This window comes from Cryptotermes secundus, unplaced genomic scaffold (genome assembly GCF_002891405.2).
Source record: "Cryptotermes secundus unplaced genomic scaffold, Csec_1.0 scaffold1524, whole genome shotgun sequence".
NCBI classification, from domain to species: domain Eukaryota; kingdom Metazoa; phylum Arthropoda; class Insecta; order Blattodea; family Kalotermitidae; genus Cryptotermes; species Cryptotermes secundus.
The window spans coordinates 14,792-30,645 of record NW_019732399.1 but is presented as its reverse complement, the minus strand read 5'-3'; the positions used below and the strand labels follow the sequence as shown (position 1 = coordinate 30,645).

At 39.8% G+C, this 15,854-nt stretch overlaps 1 protein-coding gene across 1 annotated transcript in view; it reads left to right on the top strand.

Moving 5' to 3' along the window:
• Positions 1-1,347: 1,347 nt before the first annotated feature.
• Positions 1,348-15,854, top strand: part of LOC111867713 (low-density lipoprotein receptor-related protein 6) — a gene marked incomplete at both ends in the record, with an annotated part of 28,451 nt that continues 13,944 nt past the window's right edge. Inside the window, 10 exon segments of the mRNA XM_023857787.2 lie at positions 1,348-1,433; positions 2,573-2,692; positions 2,872-3,062; positions 3,534-3,824; positions 6,313-6,551; positions 7,530-7,693; positions 9,285-9,458; positions 10,562-10,795; positions 11,799-12,105; positions 13,311-13,455. Of these exon segments, the coding sequence (XP_023713555.2) occupies positions 1,348-1,433; positions 2,573-2,692; positions 2,872-3,062; positions 3,534-3,824; positions 6,313-6,551; positions 7,530-7,693; positions 9,285-9,458; positions 10,562-10,795; positions 11,799-12,105; positions 13,311-13,455 (1,951 nt within the window).

Genomic DNA, 15,854 nt, shown 5'->3' with positions numbered 1-15,854 from the left:
GGAAAGCGTTGCCCAGTCCTTGTGTTTTTAAAGGGGTTTTTTAGTTTTTTTTTTTTTTTTTTTTTTTTTTTTTTTGGTCGGCGTAACCCAGGGTCTGAGAGGGAAACTTAGCATACACAACCGAGCAAGTTAGTTTCCTTGGTCGTTCCAGGCAAATTTCAGAATATGACCCCAGATAAGACCACAGCCACGACCACTTCCATGTTCTTTCCAAGTCATCATTCACCATTCATCCTACCGTCTGCTTCTTTTGTACCTGAGATACTGATTTATTATTATTATTATTCATGTACCTCTTTTCATTGGCTACCAGACGTCAAACTGTGTTGTAATGCATTATAAACATGACATGATGCGAAGAGTTCTGTATTCTGGGATATAACACCGTGTAATCCGTTTAAAGTTGGTCGATGTTTCGGGTGAGCATGTCGCCTCCATCAACAGGGTGGAAGAATAAACCAGGCAAGAAACCAGCATGCAGCAGGTACCAAGCAGAGCCTGTACAAAGGAATTTTTTTTTTGGTCCCTTTCAGTCTGTGTTTGACATTTGAAATGTATCTCATGTACCCCCTGCTGAAGCTTCAGGTATCTTTAGTGATTTGAATCTTGAAAGATTGCCACTTGAGTCAACTTGCTTGGTCTCACGATACTGTACCCTGAAGATGGGAACAGTACATTCCTCTAAAATGTTAGCACCCTCCTACCAGACTACAGTAACATAACCCAGGAAACCACTTTGGAAACTTCAAATCCAATGTAGAACTGAAGACCTTATCAGATGGATGACTTTACAGACAACAGTGATGAAACTTTGGGTTCCATAATAGCAGATATGATGAACAATTGTTATCTGTTCGAGGATGATCATGTAAATCGGCAGTTCATGGTTTGTATCTCAGAAGGGACACCATCTGTCCTGACCAAGTGTTTTCATGTTTTTCCTTAGTCCCTCCAGGCATGTTTCAATACAGTTTCTAAATTAGACTATGGCCACTTTCTTTCGTGTCCCTTCCAGTTCATTACTCATTGTAATCCAGTCATTTGACATAATTGTTACTGACAGTGTTGTTAGATAAACAACAAGCAAGCCACAGTACCCTGAAGATGGAGACAGTACTCGTATGCTTCTCCAGGATGTTGGTAAACTTCTGCCTAACTGCATCAAATCCTGGAAGTACTCATGTAAATTAAGTTCCCAGAATATCTTTCTAGTCCAGATTTCTTTACATATTTTGCAGTGACTTCTATCTGTGAGGCAGATAATTAATTTTGTTGTACCTCATAATTACCAAGTGTTTCATTCCAGTGTAATTCTGCATGTCTTAATAAGATTTGTCTCTCTTTCAGCATACCCAAATCTGTTATTCTCCACATCAAAAGATATTCGAGTTGCCAGTGTTTCAAGACCCAACAAAGTAGTGACGATTGTCAAGGTAAGTTTTCCATATTCATCTTGTAAAGATCCTTAGTTCAGTTCCTCAGAAATAACTAGAAACAGCCGCTAGCTTTAATGACATTTTGTATGATCATTGTACCACTGGAGGTCAGTTGACATAATTCATTACCATTGATAATCGTCCATGATATGTAAGCAATGCCCGTCTTTTAGTGCGCTCAATTTTACTTGTTACTTCACAACATGTTTCGGCACTACAGTGCCATCATCAGGTGCTCTATTTACATCAGTCTGTTTCATTGCTTGCCATTACGTCATTGTAAAATTTAAAAAGTATTTAAAAATGTTCGTCGATTATAATAAATATATATACTAAAACTTGTTAAGATTATTTATCTTATCTGTCCCAATTCTAACACCAATTCTAATTACAACACCCGCAACCAAACAGGGAACACGCAACACGAGACATGATATACCCTGAGAATAAGAGGAACAACTCCCATAGTGGTGAAACTATGCGTGGTGTTAGAATTGGGACAGATAAGATAAATAATCTTAACAGGTTTTTAGTATATATATTTATTATAATTGACGAACATTTTTAAATACTTTTTAAATTTTACAATGATGTAATGGCAAGCAATGAAATCGATTGACGTAAATAGAGCACCTGATGATGGCACTGTAGTGCCGAAAGATGTTGTGAAGTAACAAGTAAAATTGAGCGCACTAAAAGACGGACATTGTTTACATATCATGGACAAAGATCAGTGCAACAGGACGCTAAAATACAACATTACGATTGATAATGCCCATATAATCGCCATGGGGACTTCTGAAGTGAGAGAGTAACTAGTGATGTCCAGTTTTTAAATTTGAGCTTTTGACTGTTGTTTTTATGGACAGCTGTGATATGGGCTGGAACTTTGTGTAGTTGTAGTGTCCCACCCAGAAACCTTAACTTACAGTACTTCTCATAGCTGTGAATATAAGGCTTACTGTCTTCTGGTTGTGGCATGTAAGGTAGGAAGCAGTAGGTTTCTCCAAAACATATGTAGCTTTCTGCCAGACTACAAGGCTTCACATCTAAGAAGGCAGTAAGTAATCTGCGTGAATTTACGACTTCTGAAAATGTCTCTTTTCACATGTATTGGCAAGGTTTGTTTCTTGTAGGATTTGGAGGAAGGAACAGCCGTAGATTTTTACCATGAGGGCAACTTGGTATGTTGGACTGATAATGGGCTTGAGATGATACAATGTGTACCTTACAATGGAACAGTCACAGGTGCAAAGGTAAATTGCTTATAATTGTAATACTTTTGAAAGCTGTAGATGTAGTGATATTTCATTTTGCCTACCCACAATATTGCCTGCACTTACTCATTAGGTCATTGTACAGCTTATTGGTTAAAAGGATATCTTATGAAGCAATAGCTAGAATTCTTTGTGTGACTTACTGTTGTTGTTCACAGGTTAGAGTTGTAACAACAGGTCTGATTTCACCAGCTGGACTTGCATGTGATTGGTTAACACAGAAGTTATATTGGACCGATGATGAGACCAACCGTATTGAAGTGGCCACCATAAATGGAGAGCATCGGAAAGTTCTCTTTTGGGAAGACATTGACCAGCCACGTGCAATTACTCTTGTTCCTATGAAGAGGTACTGTTGCTGCATTCCTCTGTGTTCCCGAACTGTCCCCAGCCTCGGCTGCCAGCTTCTAACAGCAGCAGCTCACAACAACTGAACCTCAGCAGTATGCTAACTGACTGCACCTGAGGATAATTGATGAACTATTTCAAAGAAATAGCGGCTCCAATCTAGAAAACTGAAATTAACGGCCGTGGGGATTCGTTGCGCTGACCACGCGACACCCTCTATCTGCTTAAGTCGGAACTAACTTCGCCGACAAGCAGTGGTCCCTCAATCAGTATAGTTCGCTTGCAGACTAAAACCATGGAGTATCTTAACAAAAGTTATGCTTGTATAGTAATACAGTTTTGATTTTTTTAATAACCTGATTTGTTTATTTTGATGTTTCTTACTTTGCATTTCATCCCACATTCAGAATTTGCCCTTTCATATTTCTGGATTACATCACAATAGGTTGATCCCTGTTTTTTCTCTTTACAGCATAATGTTCTGGACAGACTGGGGTGAAGTTCCAAAAATTGAACGTGCTGGCATGAATGGTGATCCTACAACTCGCAAGGTTATTGTCCACGAAAACATTTTCTGGCCCAATGGTTTGACTGTGGATTATGATGCCCAGCTGGTGTATTGGTTGGACGGAAGGCTCAAGTTTGTAGAGGTGATGGACTTTGATGGCCGGAACAGAAAGACCATCATTAAAGAGGGGGTGAACTATTCATTTGCACTCACTATGTTTCAGAACAAGGTCTATTGGACAGATTGGAAAACATGGTAAGTCAGAAGTTCTGTACTGTTGAGTATTGATGTAATTTCTGTCTCTACATTGTTGTTTTGTAGTTGAACCAGTTAGGTGGAATATCTAATACGTGGTGCAATCTAAAAGTTCCCAAAATATATTAATAAAAACTATTACGTTTTACCTGGATCTTATTCTGCACCATCACCTTCAAAGTAGTCCCCTTGGGAGCGCATACACCGATCCCAGCATTTCTGCCACTTTTCAAATGCATCCTGGAAGTCTTTCTTTGTTAGGGTGTTTAGTACCGTCTGCGTTTCCGCCCAAATTTCCTCAACTGTATTAAATCTTCGCCCCTTCAACTTGATTTTCATCTTGGGGAAGAGAAAGAAGTCGCATGGATCTAAGTCTGGCGAGTACGGTGGGTGGGGAACAACTGCCATCTTGTTTTTAGCCAAAAATTCCTGCACAGTGTAAGCCGTATGTGGTCGTGCATTGTCATGGTGGAATACCCAGTCTTTCGTGCACCACTTCTCTGGACATTTTTTCCTCATGTCCTCCCTCAAATGCCTTAGAACATCGCAATAGAACTCTTTATTGACTGTCTGACCAGGAGGGACGAACTCCTTATGAACAATCCCATCAATATAAAGAAAACAGATCAACATGGACTTAATGTTGCTCTTGACTTGTCGAGCTTTTTTTGGCCGAGTTGAAGAAGGGCTATTCCATTGCAACGATTGATACTTACTTTCAGGGCTGTAGCCATAAATCCAACTTCCATCACCAGTGACATCCTTCAAAAGAAGAAAGTTTGGATCCTCTTGAAGCTGTTGTTGAAGTTCCCTGCAGGCTTCCAAGCAATGCTGCTTCTGTTCATTTTGCAGCAGTCGTGGCTGAAACTTCACCTCAATCATCCTCATGTTCAGTTCCTTTGACAAAATTCCTTGACATGTACTATAACTTAGTCCCAAGGTGTTACAGAGGTCTTGGATGGTCAGTCTACGATCTTGCAGAATCAGATCCCTAACTTTCACAACATTTTCTGGTGTGGTGGCAGTTTACGGCCATCCCGAACAATCATCATCATCACTCGATGTTCGGTCATTTTTTAAATGCTTATACCAGTCGTAAGTTTGTGTCTGGCCTAAACTGTTGTCACCAAAAGCTTGCTTCAACATTTGGTGCGTTTCTGCAGCTGTTTTCCAAAGTTTAAAACAAAACTTTATACAGACACGCTGCTCTCTCAGGTCAGCCATCGCAAAACTGCAAACTCACGGAAACATAACAATGGAAATACGTTCACCGACAATAAACCCAACCACTCAAGTCGACACAGCTTGCCACACTGATTCAAGAATGGTGTGTGGGGGGAGACCTAGCAGTATTTCGATGTATTCATAACCATTCGCGCTCAAAATTCAAATTTCTGAAACTTTTGGATTGCACCATGTACATTGGCTGATGGGTGTTTTTACCTAGCTCATGTAACACCTTGGTGGCTGCTCTAAATGACACCGTTCCTGTACTTGCTGCTACATATAACTTAACACCAAGTCAATGCCATGCATTTGCTATTTTGTTTTAATATTTTTATTGGTCAGGTAAAGACCACAGAAGAGCATAAAGCTGCCATCTGTTGTTGGCAACAAAATACTAAAATAATCTAATTGGGAACCACAGAATAATCTGTGCTTCAAAATGTCTAGGAATTGTAATATTGCTATTTAGACAGTGCACCTAATGACGTATGAGGGATGATGTTGGTTAGCACTGGATTAAGGGCTCCTGCAAAAATACAGGACATTTTTGTTGCAAATGACCAACTTGCCAAATGTCCACTTGTGTGCAGCCAATCATAAAATGATTTCTATATTCAGTTATTTTTTTACTGTTATATAACATTTTTGGGTCATGCAGTAACATAGTTGGTTGAGGCACTGTGCTATAAGCTGTAAGGTTACGGGTTTGATTCCCAATGAGGTCATTGGATTCGTCAGTTGACCTAATCCTTCCAGCTGCACTCTGGCCCTGGGGTCGACTCAGCCTCTAACAGAAATGAGTACCAGGAATCTTCCTGGGGCATAAAAGGTGGCTGGTGCTTAAGGCTGGCAACCTCACCATCGTCTGTGAGCAAGTTGTCCAGAAAATGTGGAAGCTTTGACATCTCACAACCCTGTGGTCCTTCATGGCCTGTTACAGGGGTAAAGAAGAAGAATATCAACATTGTAGTAATGTAGAAGGCTTGCTACAGAATAAGCAAATTGTTATCTATGATTTGTTACCAAGGATGTAGAGAAGGCTGAATTATGTTTTCAAAAAGAGTTATTTTTATTATAATTTTTTAAGCACTGTAAAGTCTGAGTTACTGATAGTATCATTAAATAAACCAAAATTTTGTCAGGAAAGTACTATACTTTATTTAAATAAATGCATTTAATATAAAGTTTATAAGTAAATACTTTTGTGCTCATTCCTGCCACACAGTGTGACCTCAAGTCTCGAAACATTTTCTTCTTATAGGTCAATTCATGTTTATGATAAGACATCCACTGCACCACCCAAAGAGATCATCCATGGTGATTATATTCCAATGGATATTCACGTGTGGGATGCACAGAGACAGCCACCAGGTGATACTCCCTGCCGTCACGGAAATGGTGGCTGCTCCCATCTATGCTTGTTGGCTCCGTATCCACCTGGATACTCGTGTGCCTGTCCCACCGGTGTCAAGCTCATAGACAACATGACATGTGCTAATGGTAATGCCCTGAAACACAGCTGTGAAATAAGAGAATTGTGGATTATTGTCTTTAGAATGGGGGATTTTAAATCTGTCATTATGTCGTTGACTGCCAGGTTTTAACTTGGGAGTAACAGTACATTATCCAGGAACAGAAGATTTTAAGCCCCCTTGGGGGTTGGCATCCAGATTTTATCTTGGGGGTAACAGTTTGTCATCTGGGAATAGGAGCTCTTAAAGCTTGTGATACTGTGGGGAGGGTACATTTACATCATAACTTGGGTATAACATTACTAATATTGAAAAAATGCAGCAATCAGGAAGTTGTGCCATTGCAGTAATGAGACATGTTTTTGTTTAAGGTTAAGCAGTGAAACTTTGCTTTGGTATATGAGGGTTTCCTCAGCTTATAAACTGAGCAGTTTAGCTCGATATATAAAATCATGATGTGAAACATTCTTTTGAGTGGATAGCACTCCTGCTTCTTCAGAAGATCCCCAGTTCAGATCTCATTCCAGAGACTGAATTTCCTTACCAAGATTTCTGTTGTTTTCCTTAGTTCCCGCCAGGTAGAACCCATGATAGTACCTCAAACTATGCCACAACCTCTTCCTTCCATTTCCTTTCCCATGTATTATTAACTGATAATCCTTTCATTCATTACTATATGTAGCCTGAGATACCGAGAGCGCCGTTAAATAAACCATAAACAAATTATGTGTTAAGAAATCTAATGATATATTCTGGATGAAAAATTAAGGGAGATGACTAAGGAAAACTTATAAGGACAGTGAGTTATGTTTTGCTGTTTGGAATATGCTGAGTTTGTGCTGATGGATGATGTACATGATGATTACAACTGCAGAAATTGAAGAAATTTAGGCAGAAAGGTAATTAATATAGTGGAAGAATAGGCATCTTATCTTACAGGAAGCAAGAGTTCATAGAGGAGTGCGTCATCATGCTTGATTTGTATTGTGGCATCTTGTTGTTTCAGGTCCTCAGGAAATGCTGATTCTTGTCCAGAGAGTTGAAATCTGCACCATCTCCTTAGACTCACCAGACTACACCAACTTTGTGCTTCCTCTCAGTGGAATCAAGCACGCCATAGCCGTAGACTATGATCCAGTAGACGGATACCTGTATTGGACAGACGATGAGGCAAGTTCCATGTAACTTCAGAGGACAAGTTTGTTTTTATGAGTTGCAACTGCTTGGTCATTTGTTATTTGCGACACTTTACAATGCAAAAAAACCTCAGGAAAGAATTTATGACATCTGGCTTAAAAATGTTTCATTTTGTGTGGTGAAGTTTGTGAGAACTGCCAGTTAATAATTACAATGAAATACAATACTATACCGTACTACAAACATCAAGGAAGAGGACAGTGGGAAGACCTTGAGAGAAGTGCAAAGATTAATTCACAGAGAAGTGGGATGAGAACAGGCCAAGAGGCCTGAACCTTGTATAGGATGATGATATCAATTTTTGCATGATTTCTTTTAGTTAACATTGTTATACAGGATGTCCATAAAGTCTCTTTACAATTTCAAAAATTTATTACAAAGGCAAATGAAAAGACAGATAAGTGGAAATTATTACAACATGAGATGTGTATATTTAAGTTTTCTTTTTGCCTCATTTAATACACCTCTATATGGGCACCATTAGTTGCACGAAGCACATCAAGACGGTACTCGATTTCTTGCCATGTTCGCTGTAGCATACCCTCATCAACGGTGGCAATGGCATCAGTGATCCTCTGCTTTAGATTAGTGATGTCTCATGCCGNTGCTCTTGACTTGTCGAGCTTTTTTTGGCCGAGGTGAAGAAGGGCTATTCCATTGCAACGATTGATATTTACTTTCAGGGTTGTAGCCATAAATCCAACTTCCATCACCAGTGACAACCTTCGAAAGNCGAGGGGAGTGACATCTGGCGAACGAGGTGGCCAGGGAATTGGGCCTCCCCTTCCAATCCACCGGTCTGAAAATGTTTCATTTAGGAACCCACAAACATGCAGTCCCCAATGTGGAGGTGCACCAACTTGCTGGAAAATGATGGTTGGTGGAAGGTCATGTAGTTGTGCCATGTATTCAGTTGAAAGATTNGAAGTTCCCTGCAGACTTCCAAGCGATGCTGTTTCTGTTCATTTTGTAGCAGTCGTGGCTGAAACTTCACCTCAATCATCATGTTCAGTTCCTTTGACAAAATTCCTTGACATGTTGAAAGATTAAGGTAAACATTTGCAGTAATTGATGGCTTGTCGAAGAAAAACAGACCAATGATTCGATTGCACATGATCCCACACCATACATTCACCTTTGAACTATCTTGCTGAAGTTCCCTAGTCACATGGGGGTTTTCTGATCCCCAGATTCTCACACTGTGTGTGTTCAGTTTCCCTGAAACATGATGCAGTTAACATGCTGGAACGAATGTCTGAGGATGAAACATTCAACCAAGTTTGTTTTAGTGATGAGGGAACCTTTCATGTTTCAGGGTGTATTAAATGAGGCAAAAAAAAACTTAAATATATACATCTCATGTTGTAATAATTTCCACTTATCTGTCTTTTCATTTACCTTTGTAAAGAATTTTTGAAATTGTAAAGAGACTTTATGGACACCCTGTGTATTAACTTCAGTTACCTTCTTTGCCAGAAACTGCCTTTGACATTAGGAGCTAGAAGCACACTTGATAACTAGCTAGTGAGTCCTCAGACTGTTGAAATCTTCCATTTGAATTTAGGCCAGGGCACTGCAACGAGCTCGACTAGATGGCTCAAGGCAAGAAAATCTGGTAGTAACAGAAGTGGAGCATCCTGATGGACTTGCAGTGGACTGGGTGGCCCGCAACCTGTACTGGACAGACACTGGCACAGATCGAATAGAAGTGGCTAGACTCACAGGAGCTTCTAGGAAGGTAAACTGCTTGCTTTCAATATCTGTGATACAGAAGGATGTATGGTATAGATCCTTTGAGTGGAACTGAGCCAATACTAGGCTGCTGTTAACACTAAATCTCTTGAACAGTCGAGCAACTGTCAGCTTCTCAAGGAGGGCTGTGCTCCAAGGAGTTGTTTAGAAACTAGTAAGTGAATACAGTACACTCATGACGGGGAAAAGATGCATAAATAACTGGAAACCATGGTTGTTGTTGAATGTAGAAAGAAGGAAATGTGCACATAGTATCCCATTTGATCACTTGCCTCAAAGACTAAAGAGTATTGGTCATAAAATGCATTATCTTTTTTTTTACTAAAGACAGTTTTCACCCACTAAAGATTTACCAAGTTGTGCTCAAGATGTGTGAAAAATCCAGCGTACTTCTCCACATTGACCTGTTACTGGCATTTTGAATGGGTCAGTTTTATAGTACTTATCTGTATAAAACTTGAAAGAAAATCCCTTTAGTATGCCGTGTCCCACTTGTGAGACTTGATGGGCAGTGCAGTGGGATGTGAGGTCTCAAAAATAAAAAATTTCCATTAAAAATTAATGTAATATTAAAATGTAATTAATTGTAAAAGTACACTTTATGGGAAAAGAGGAGCTTTATTGTTGCTGTAGTGGAACTGCAGTTTTCAAAATATTGGTTGGAGGGCATTCAAAATACAAAACGTCACTGTTCTGACTTACAGGTATTTTCTTGCTGGTGCTTCATACATGTTAGGTCCTGTAGTGTGCTTTCAAAACTTCTGTTATATAGTTGTCTTGTGGATTTGTTTTGGAAGCAGAATGTAAGGATTGCTGTCTTCAGGGATGTGACACTCTGTAGGTTGGTAGACCCTTACAGATATTTTGGATGAATATACTGCCTCCATCTTCAAGACTGAAGACAAGCTAAGCAGCAAGTAGAGTAATTCTGTTTGCTGGTTGCTTGCTAGCTCGCTTAGCTTTTCTGCTGCACCGCACATTGTTGCTCCCTGCATTGTAACATTGTTCAGGGGCGCTGCCATGAGGCCTTGAACCTCACAATTAAAATATATATGTTGTTCTATGTAAATGGGGATCTGTTTTTTGCAGGTGTTGATTAATGAAGATCTGTTTGAGCCTCGAGCAATTGCTGTTGCTCCAGAAAAGGGCTGGATGTTCTGGTCTGACTGGAATGAGAAGGCCCCTAAGATAGAACGTGCAGCTCTAGACGGCTCCAGCCGCATGCACTTGATAGACAGGGAGCTTGGTTGGCCTAACGGCATTGCTTTGGATCTAGTGCGAGGCAAGATCTATTGGTGTGATGCTAAGACAGATAGAATTGAGGTGAGAAGTGATATTGTGTTGACTAAGTTTTACCAAAAGAGGATTTACTGGGGCCATTTCAACAGTTGAGCTTCTCAAGTGCTTAATGAATTTATTTGGTTTTGTTCTGATTTCAGTTTAGTGTTGCAGGAAGAGTGGCAGATTTGTTACTCTCTTCCAGATGGTTGAAATGTCATAGAATTTAATATCAGTGTACCTTACTGAATATATTAATAGTGTAGCATTAAGAATCTGTGGAGTTTTACCATCACTGCCACATGTCATCATGGTGATGTGCTTTGCTCTTTAAAATTAATGTATGTACCATAGGCTCTAACAGTAAAAAAATACTCTACATTTTATCTACAGAGTGTATTTAATTTGGGTTTTATGTGATTCTTAGAATAAACGACAGTTATTTCCCTAAACAGCATTAAACAGTTGGTCTTTGTAATGGAAATATATTGTGCTTTCTCTGAAGCAGGAAGTGATTTTTTTAAAGTGTTATTTAGAAGAATTTCAGGGTCCTCTAACTTTTTCAAAATTAATTTTTGGTCAAGTTGAGAAATCATATTTGTGCTTGAACATGGGAACAGTAAATGTTGACTTCTCAATTCTTAGTACTGCTCTGAAAGTGGGGCTTTTGATTTTAATAAGTTAAGTATTCTGAATCATATCTTTGTAGGAAAATGTTGATTATTTCTGTAATTTCACGAATTTTTATTGCCACTCCTAGGTTTTAAAAGTGAATTCGGCTTTTAAACCAAATTTTAACTTTTCCTTTATGCCCCTACAACTTTTATTTTGAACGTCTTGATATAGTTAATCTATAGTGACATGCAGAGAAAAATATTTATGCCAGTATGCAGTGCAGTGTTTGTAGCTCTGCCTTGTACTGTATCTGAGTCTGCTATAAGGTATGCAGTCACACACAGCAAACTGAAAATATGTGTACTTCAAACTGTAACTCTTATGTGCTTTTCTCTCTTTATGTGCAAGTTTTTACTTTTTTTTTTATTGCTAGGTTGCTAATATGGTTGATGGAAAGGACCGTCGTGAAGTTATAAGCGACAACTTACCGCATTTGTTTGGGTTGAGTCTCCTTGGAGACTACTTATATTGGACAGACTGGCAGAGGCGAAGTGTTGATCGAATTAAAGTTACTGGAAATGGACGAGAAGTTATTGCTGACCAGTTGCCCAACGTGATGGGATTGAAGGCAGTTCGACTGGGAGATGTGAAAGGAAGTTATCCGTGTACATATAACAATGGGAACTGTAGTCACTTGTGCCTCAGCAGACCACATGATTACGTCTGTGCATGTCAGATTGGTAAGGTTACCAGCTTTTAATGTTCCGTTTCAATGATACCAAGTCAGTCCCAGTGTTAAACTACCTCCATTTAAGATTTTCCTCAGTTTACTGTTCACATCCAACTGTAGCAGGTAGAGGGTGTGATGTGGTCAGAGCACCGAATCCCCATGTCCATTAATTTCGGTTTTCTAGACTGGTGTTGCTACTTTTCCATTCAAGTAGCTCCTCAATTATCCTCACAAGGCTGAGTGGACCCTGTTCCAGACCCACTACTTCTCAGAAAATCTGGTAGCGCTGGGAATCAAACCCAGACCTCTGGATCTGTAGCCAAGAACTCTGACCACTAGACCACAAACTTTGCCAAAACGCGCCCATCGCTTGGTTGGTACAGTTTGCTTGTGGACTAAAACCATGGAGGTCCCCCCCTCCACACACAACCACTACTCCCTGAAGAAACCATAAGTGGGAGTTTCATTGTATTTAGTATTTTAAGTCACCACACAACAAAATAGCTTATTATTAATCGAGACAAACAAGTTGTCTGAAGAGCTGACACTTCTGATTTGTATTCAAGGGGTGCCTAGTTTGAATCTCAGCTGGAGTAGCTGTTAACCTGGCTGAGGTTGTCTCTGGTTTTCCTCAGTCCCTCCAGGCAAATGCCGGGATAGTGCTTTGGACTATTCATTGACAGCTTCCTTCCATATCCTTTCCAATTCATCATTTACTAATCATCTGACCATTCAGTACTGTATAGTCTGAGGTGCTGGCAGTGTCACTAAATAAATCATAAATAATCTATAATAATGAAAAAAAAGTTGAAGTCATTAGGGTTGACAGTTTATATAAATGTCGGTATAATTTATTTTGACAAATGCCTTGGAAGCACACTGATAGCATCCATCTTAAATTGTCTTGCTTCAAATCAAACACATTCACCAGCTTGGTGTATGCCTGCTCCAGATGCCTGGCCACTCAACAGCATTGTTCATTGCGGTATGTAATCTTGAAACTGACATAACGTGCAATCTGTCTGATAGATTTTGTTCAGATTTCCACTGCTCATCTAGCAGCATGTCCACGATATATCAGAGGATGGTGGTTTTAATAATCAGCATGCATACACGGGTTTTGTTTCTGGTTTTGAACCACAGGCATGTTTGATTTATTCTATTTGTCGTGATTTTGGGTCTCACATGTTTCAGGGTACTCTTTCTTGGTTGCAGGTTACGAATTAGCAGCAGATCAAAGAACCTGTGTCGTTCCAGAGGCATTTCTTCTGTTCGCTCGAAAAGAGAACATTGGTCGCATAAGTATTGAAAATGGTAATAATGATGCAGTCATTCCTGTGACAGGAGTAAAAGATGCCAGGTATATATCCATTCTTCTCTTTTTCTGTACAATGTGTAGTCACCAGAAGCATTCTCTTTTCACCACATGTTTACCAGAACAGATTTTTTTTCTCCTTACATTCACCAAAACAGTTTTACCACATTTGATTTGTTTAATTCTGGTCCGTCACACTAACAGTTACAAGGAAAAAAACAACTCCGTCTAGTGTGACTGTTTAAGTATAAGTGTCAACAACACAGCAAGCCACGAACAAACATGGACAATACTAAGAATCTCCTTTCGCAAGATAGACAGGCGGCACAAGATCAGTCACCTCCAAGAAAGACGATAGGAGAATTGACACGAACCTGCATGGTTTATAAATTTTAATCTTAAACAACAAAGTTTTTAAAAAACTTTAAAAATTTTAATACCAGGAAGGCTGCTGTGATTGTGAAAAGTTGACCATTGTGTATTTCAGACATTATATGTGTATGTATATAATTTAACACCTATTGTAATAGTAGTTTCTGGAAAAAGTTTTGATGCCCTCTGAGGATGATCCGTAGGGATCGAAACATGTAAGGGTGTTGAGTTTTCAAGTGATAAAACTTAAATAGTCACACTAGATGGAGTTGTTTTTGTCTTTGTAGTTTTACCACACATACATCAGAAACATATTTTCCACTGTAGATTTATCAGAAGTTTCCCCCCCCCATATGTTCAGCAGAAGCATTTTCTTTCAGAGCTGGAATACATTTCATAATTTTATTATTGTGTATTATTTGAGTAAATTTTTAGGTCATTATACAGTTGTACCTTCTTTCTTTTCGGTGTCTCTCCAGCCATCTTCTTTTGCTCTTCCTCCTGAGATTATGTGGTTTTCTTCAGTTCCTTCAGGTAAATGCCAGGCTATTACCGGCTTCTCCTTTGAGGCTTCAAGCCTCACAAGTAGGTCGCTACTTATAACTACTGTCACGTTCACCTACACGTTTGGCGTTATAACCGCCCATTTGTTGCCCTTTTGCCTGCGGCTCCGTCTAAATAGTAGTGCAAGGAGCAGGAGTCGATGATCAGCCCCTCTGCTCCGATGACCACTCTGACGCTGCCCTACCTGGTGTTGCCGCTGCTGAAGTTGCTAGGTCATGACTGGTTTCGGTGTGACCCGGCTCCACCGCTTCTTCCTTCTGTTGAGATTATTGGAGGTTTGAATTTCAGGATGGGAACGAGTTAAGTAAGACAAAGAGAGACCATACGGTAGAAAAAGATGACGCTAATAGGACGAACAATGTACTCGTCAGCAATCAACAGTGTTGAGGATCAAATTTGGGATTGAAAATTTAAGTCATTACCTAGGTGCCTGGAGACTTGCGAAAAGTGTTTTGCAGTGAAAGAGCAAAGATGACAACACATGGACACGCAATTAGGTTAAGAATGCGATAATCAGCATTCATGCGTAATACCGTATGCAAGACGCTCCGCTAACTAGGCCACTGGAGATGGTCATATGAGTAAATACACAGCGATAAGACGCAAGAGGTCCACCCCCAGCCACATAGAATATCCAATGAGAATATAACTTTGGGAATAGAGGACACGGAGGAGGAGTTAACTACCCTCTGTCGTCAATGCCTAATCAGCAAATTAAAACTATAAATTAGGGAATTCCGAGAGAGTTGGGAGTCTAACACATAATATTCGGTTGTCAGCCGAAGGCTCTCTTCAACATGGGTTTAACGAGCGCTGGAAGGGCCAGCATTCTTCTATGTCAAGTAAGTCTTATTTACGCTTAACAGCCATGTTGGTGAATCATATTGTCTAATAGCATTGGTGATGACAGTGTTGTTGAGTTTTTCCAATGTGCAAACCCCAGTGTACCCAGTGAGCCCTTGGGCCAGGATACTAGGATCATGTAATTGCCTAGGAAAATAGTCAGGCAAAAGTGTCTTATAGTGTAGATGTCGAGATTACGGTTAGCGTGTAGTGGTAAATATAGTATGTGAGAATGTAATATAGATAGTCAAGGTAGATTACGTTTTGAGGGAACTTTATGAAAGATAGTAGAATCGTATATAGCGAGTAGTAAGAAATGTACAAGAGGAAGATGTATGTTAACGAGGAGGACTCGTACAACCTCATTAGTTAAAGAGAGAGAGAGAGCGAGGTGCAAGGCCTCCACCCCCGAAAGGGGAGAACCTGAAGACACAGAACGAGCAGTAGGGACTTTATGTAGTTACGACTGAGAGTCGGTCTTGTTAACAATGTAAATAATGTAAATCATATATATATATATATAATGTAAATAGACAGCTAGAATAGATAGGATAGGATGTACCGGGAGTGTAATTCATATTGATAATCCACCTCCCACATCCGATCCCGAGTAATCCTGACCGGCGAGGGCCGAACTGACACAGGAGCAGTGGCAGCCGAAGACG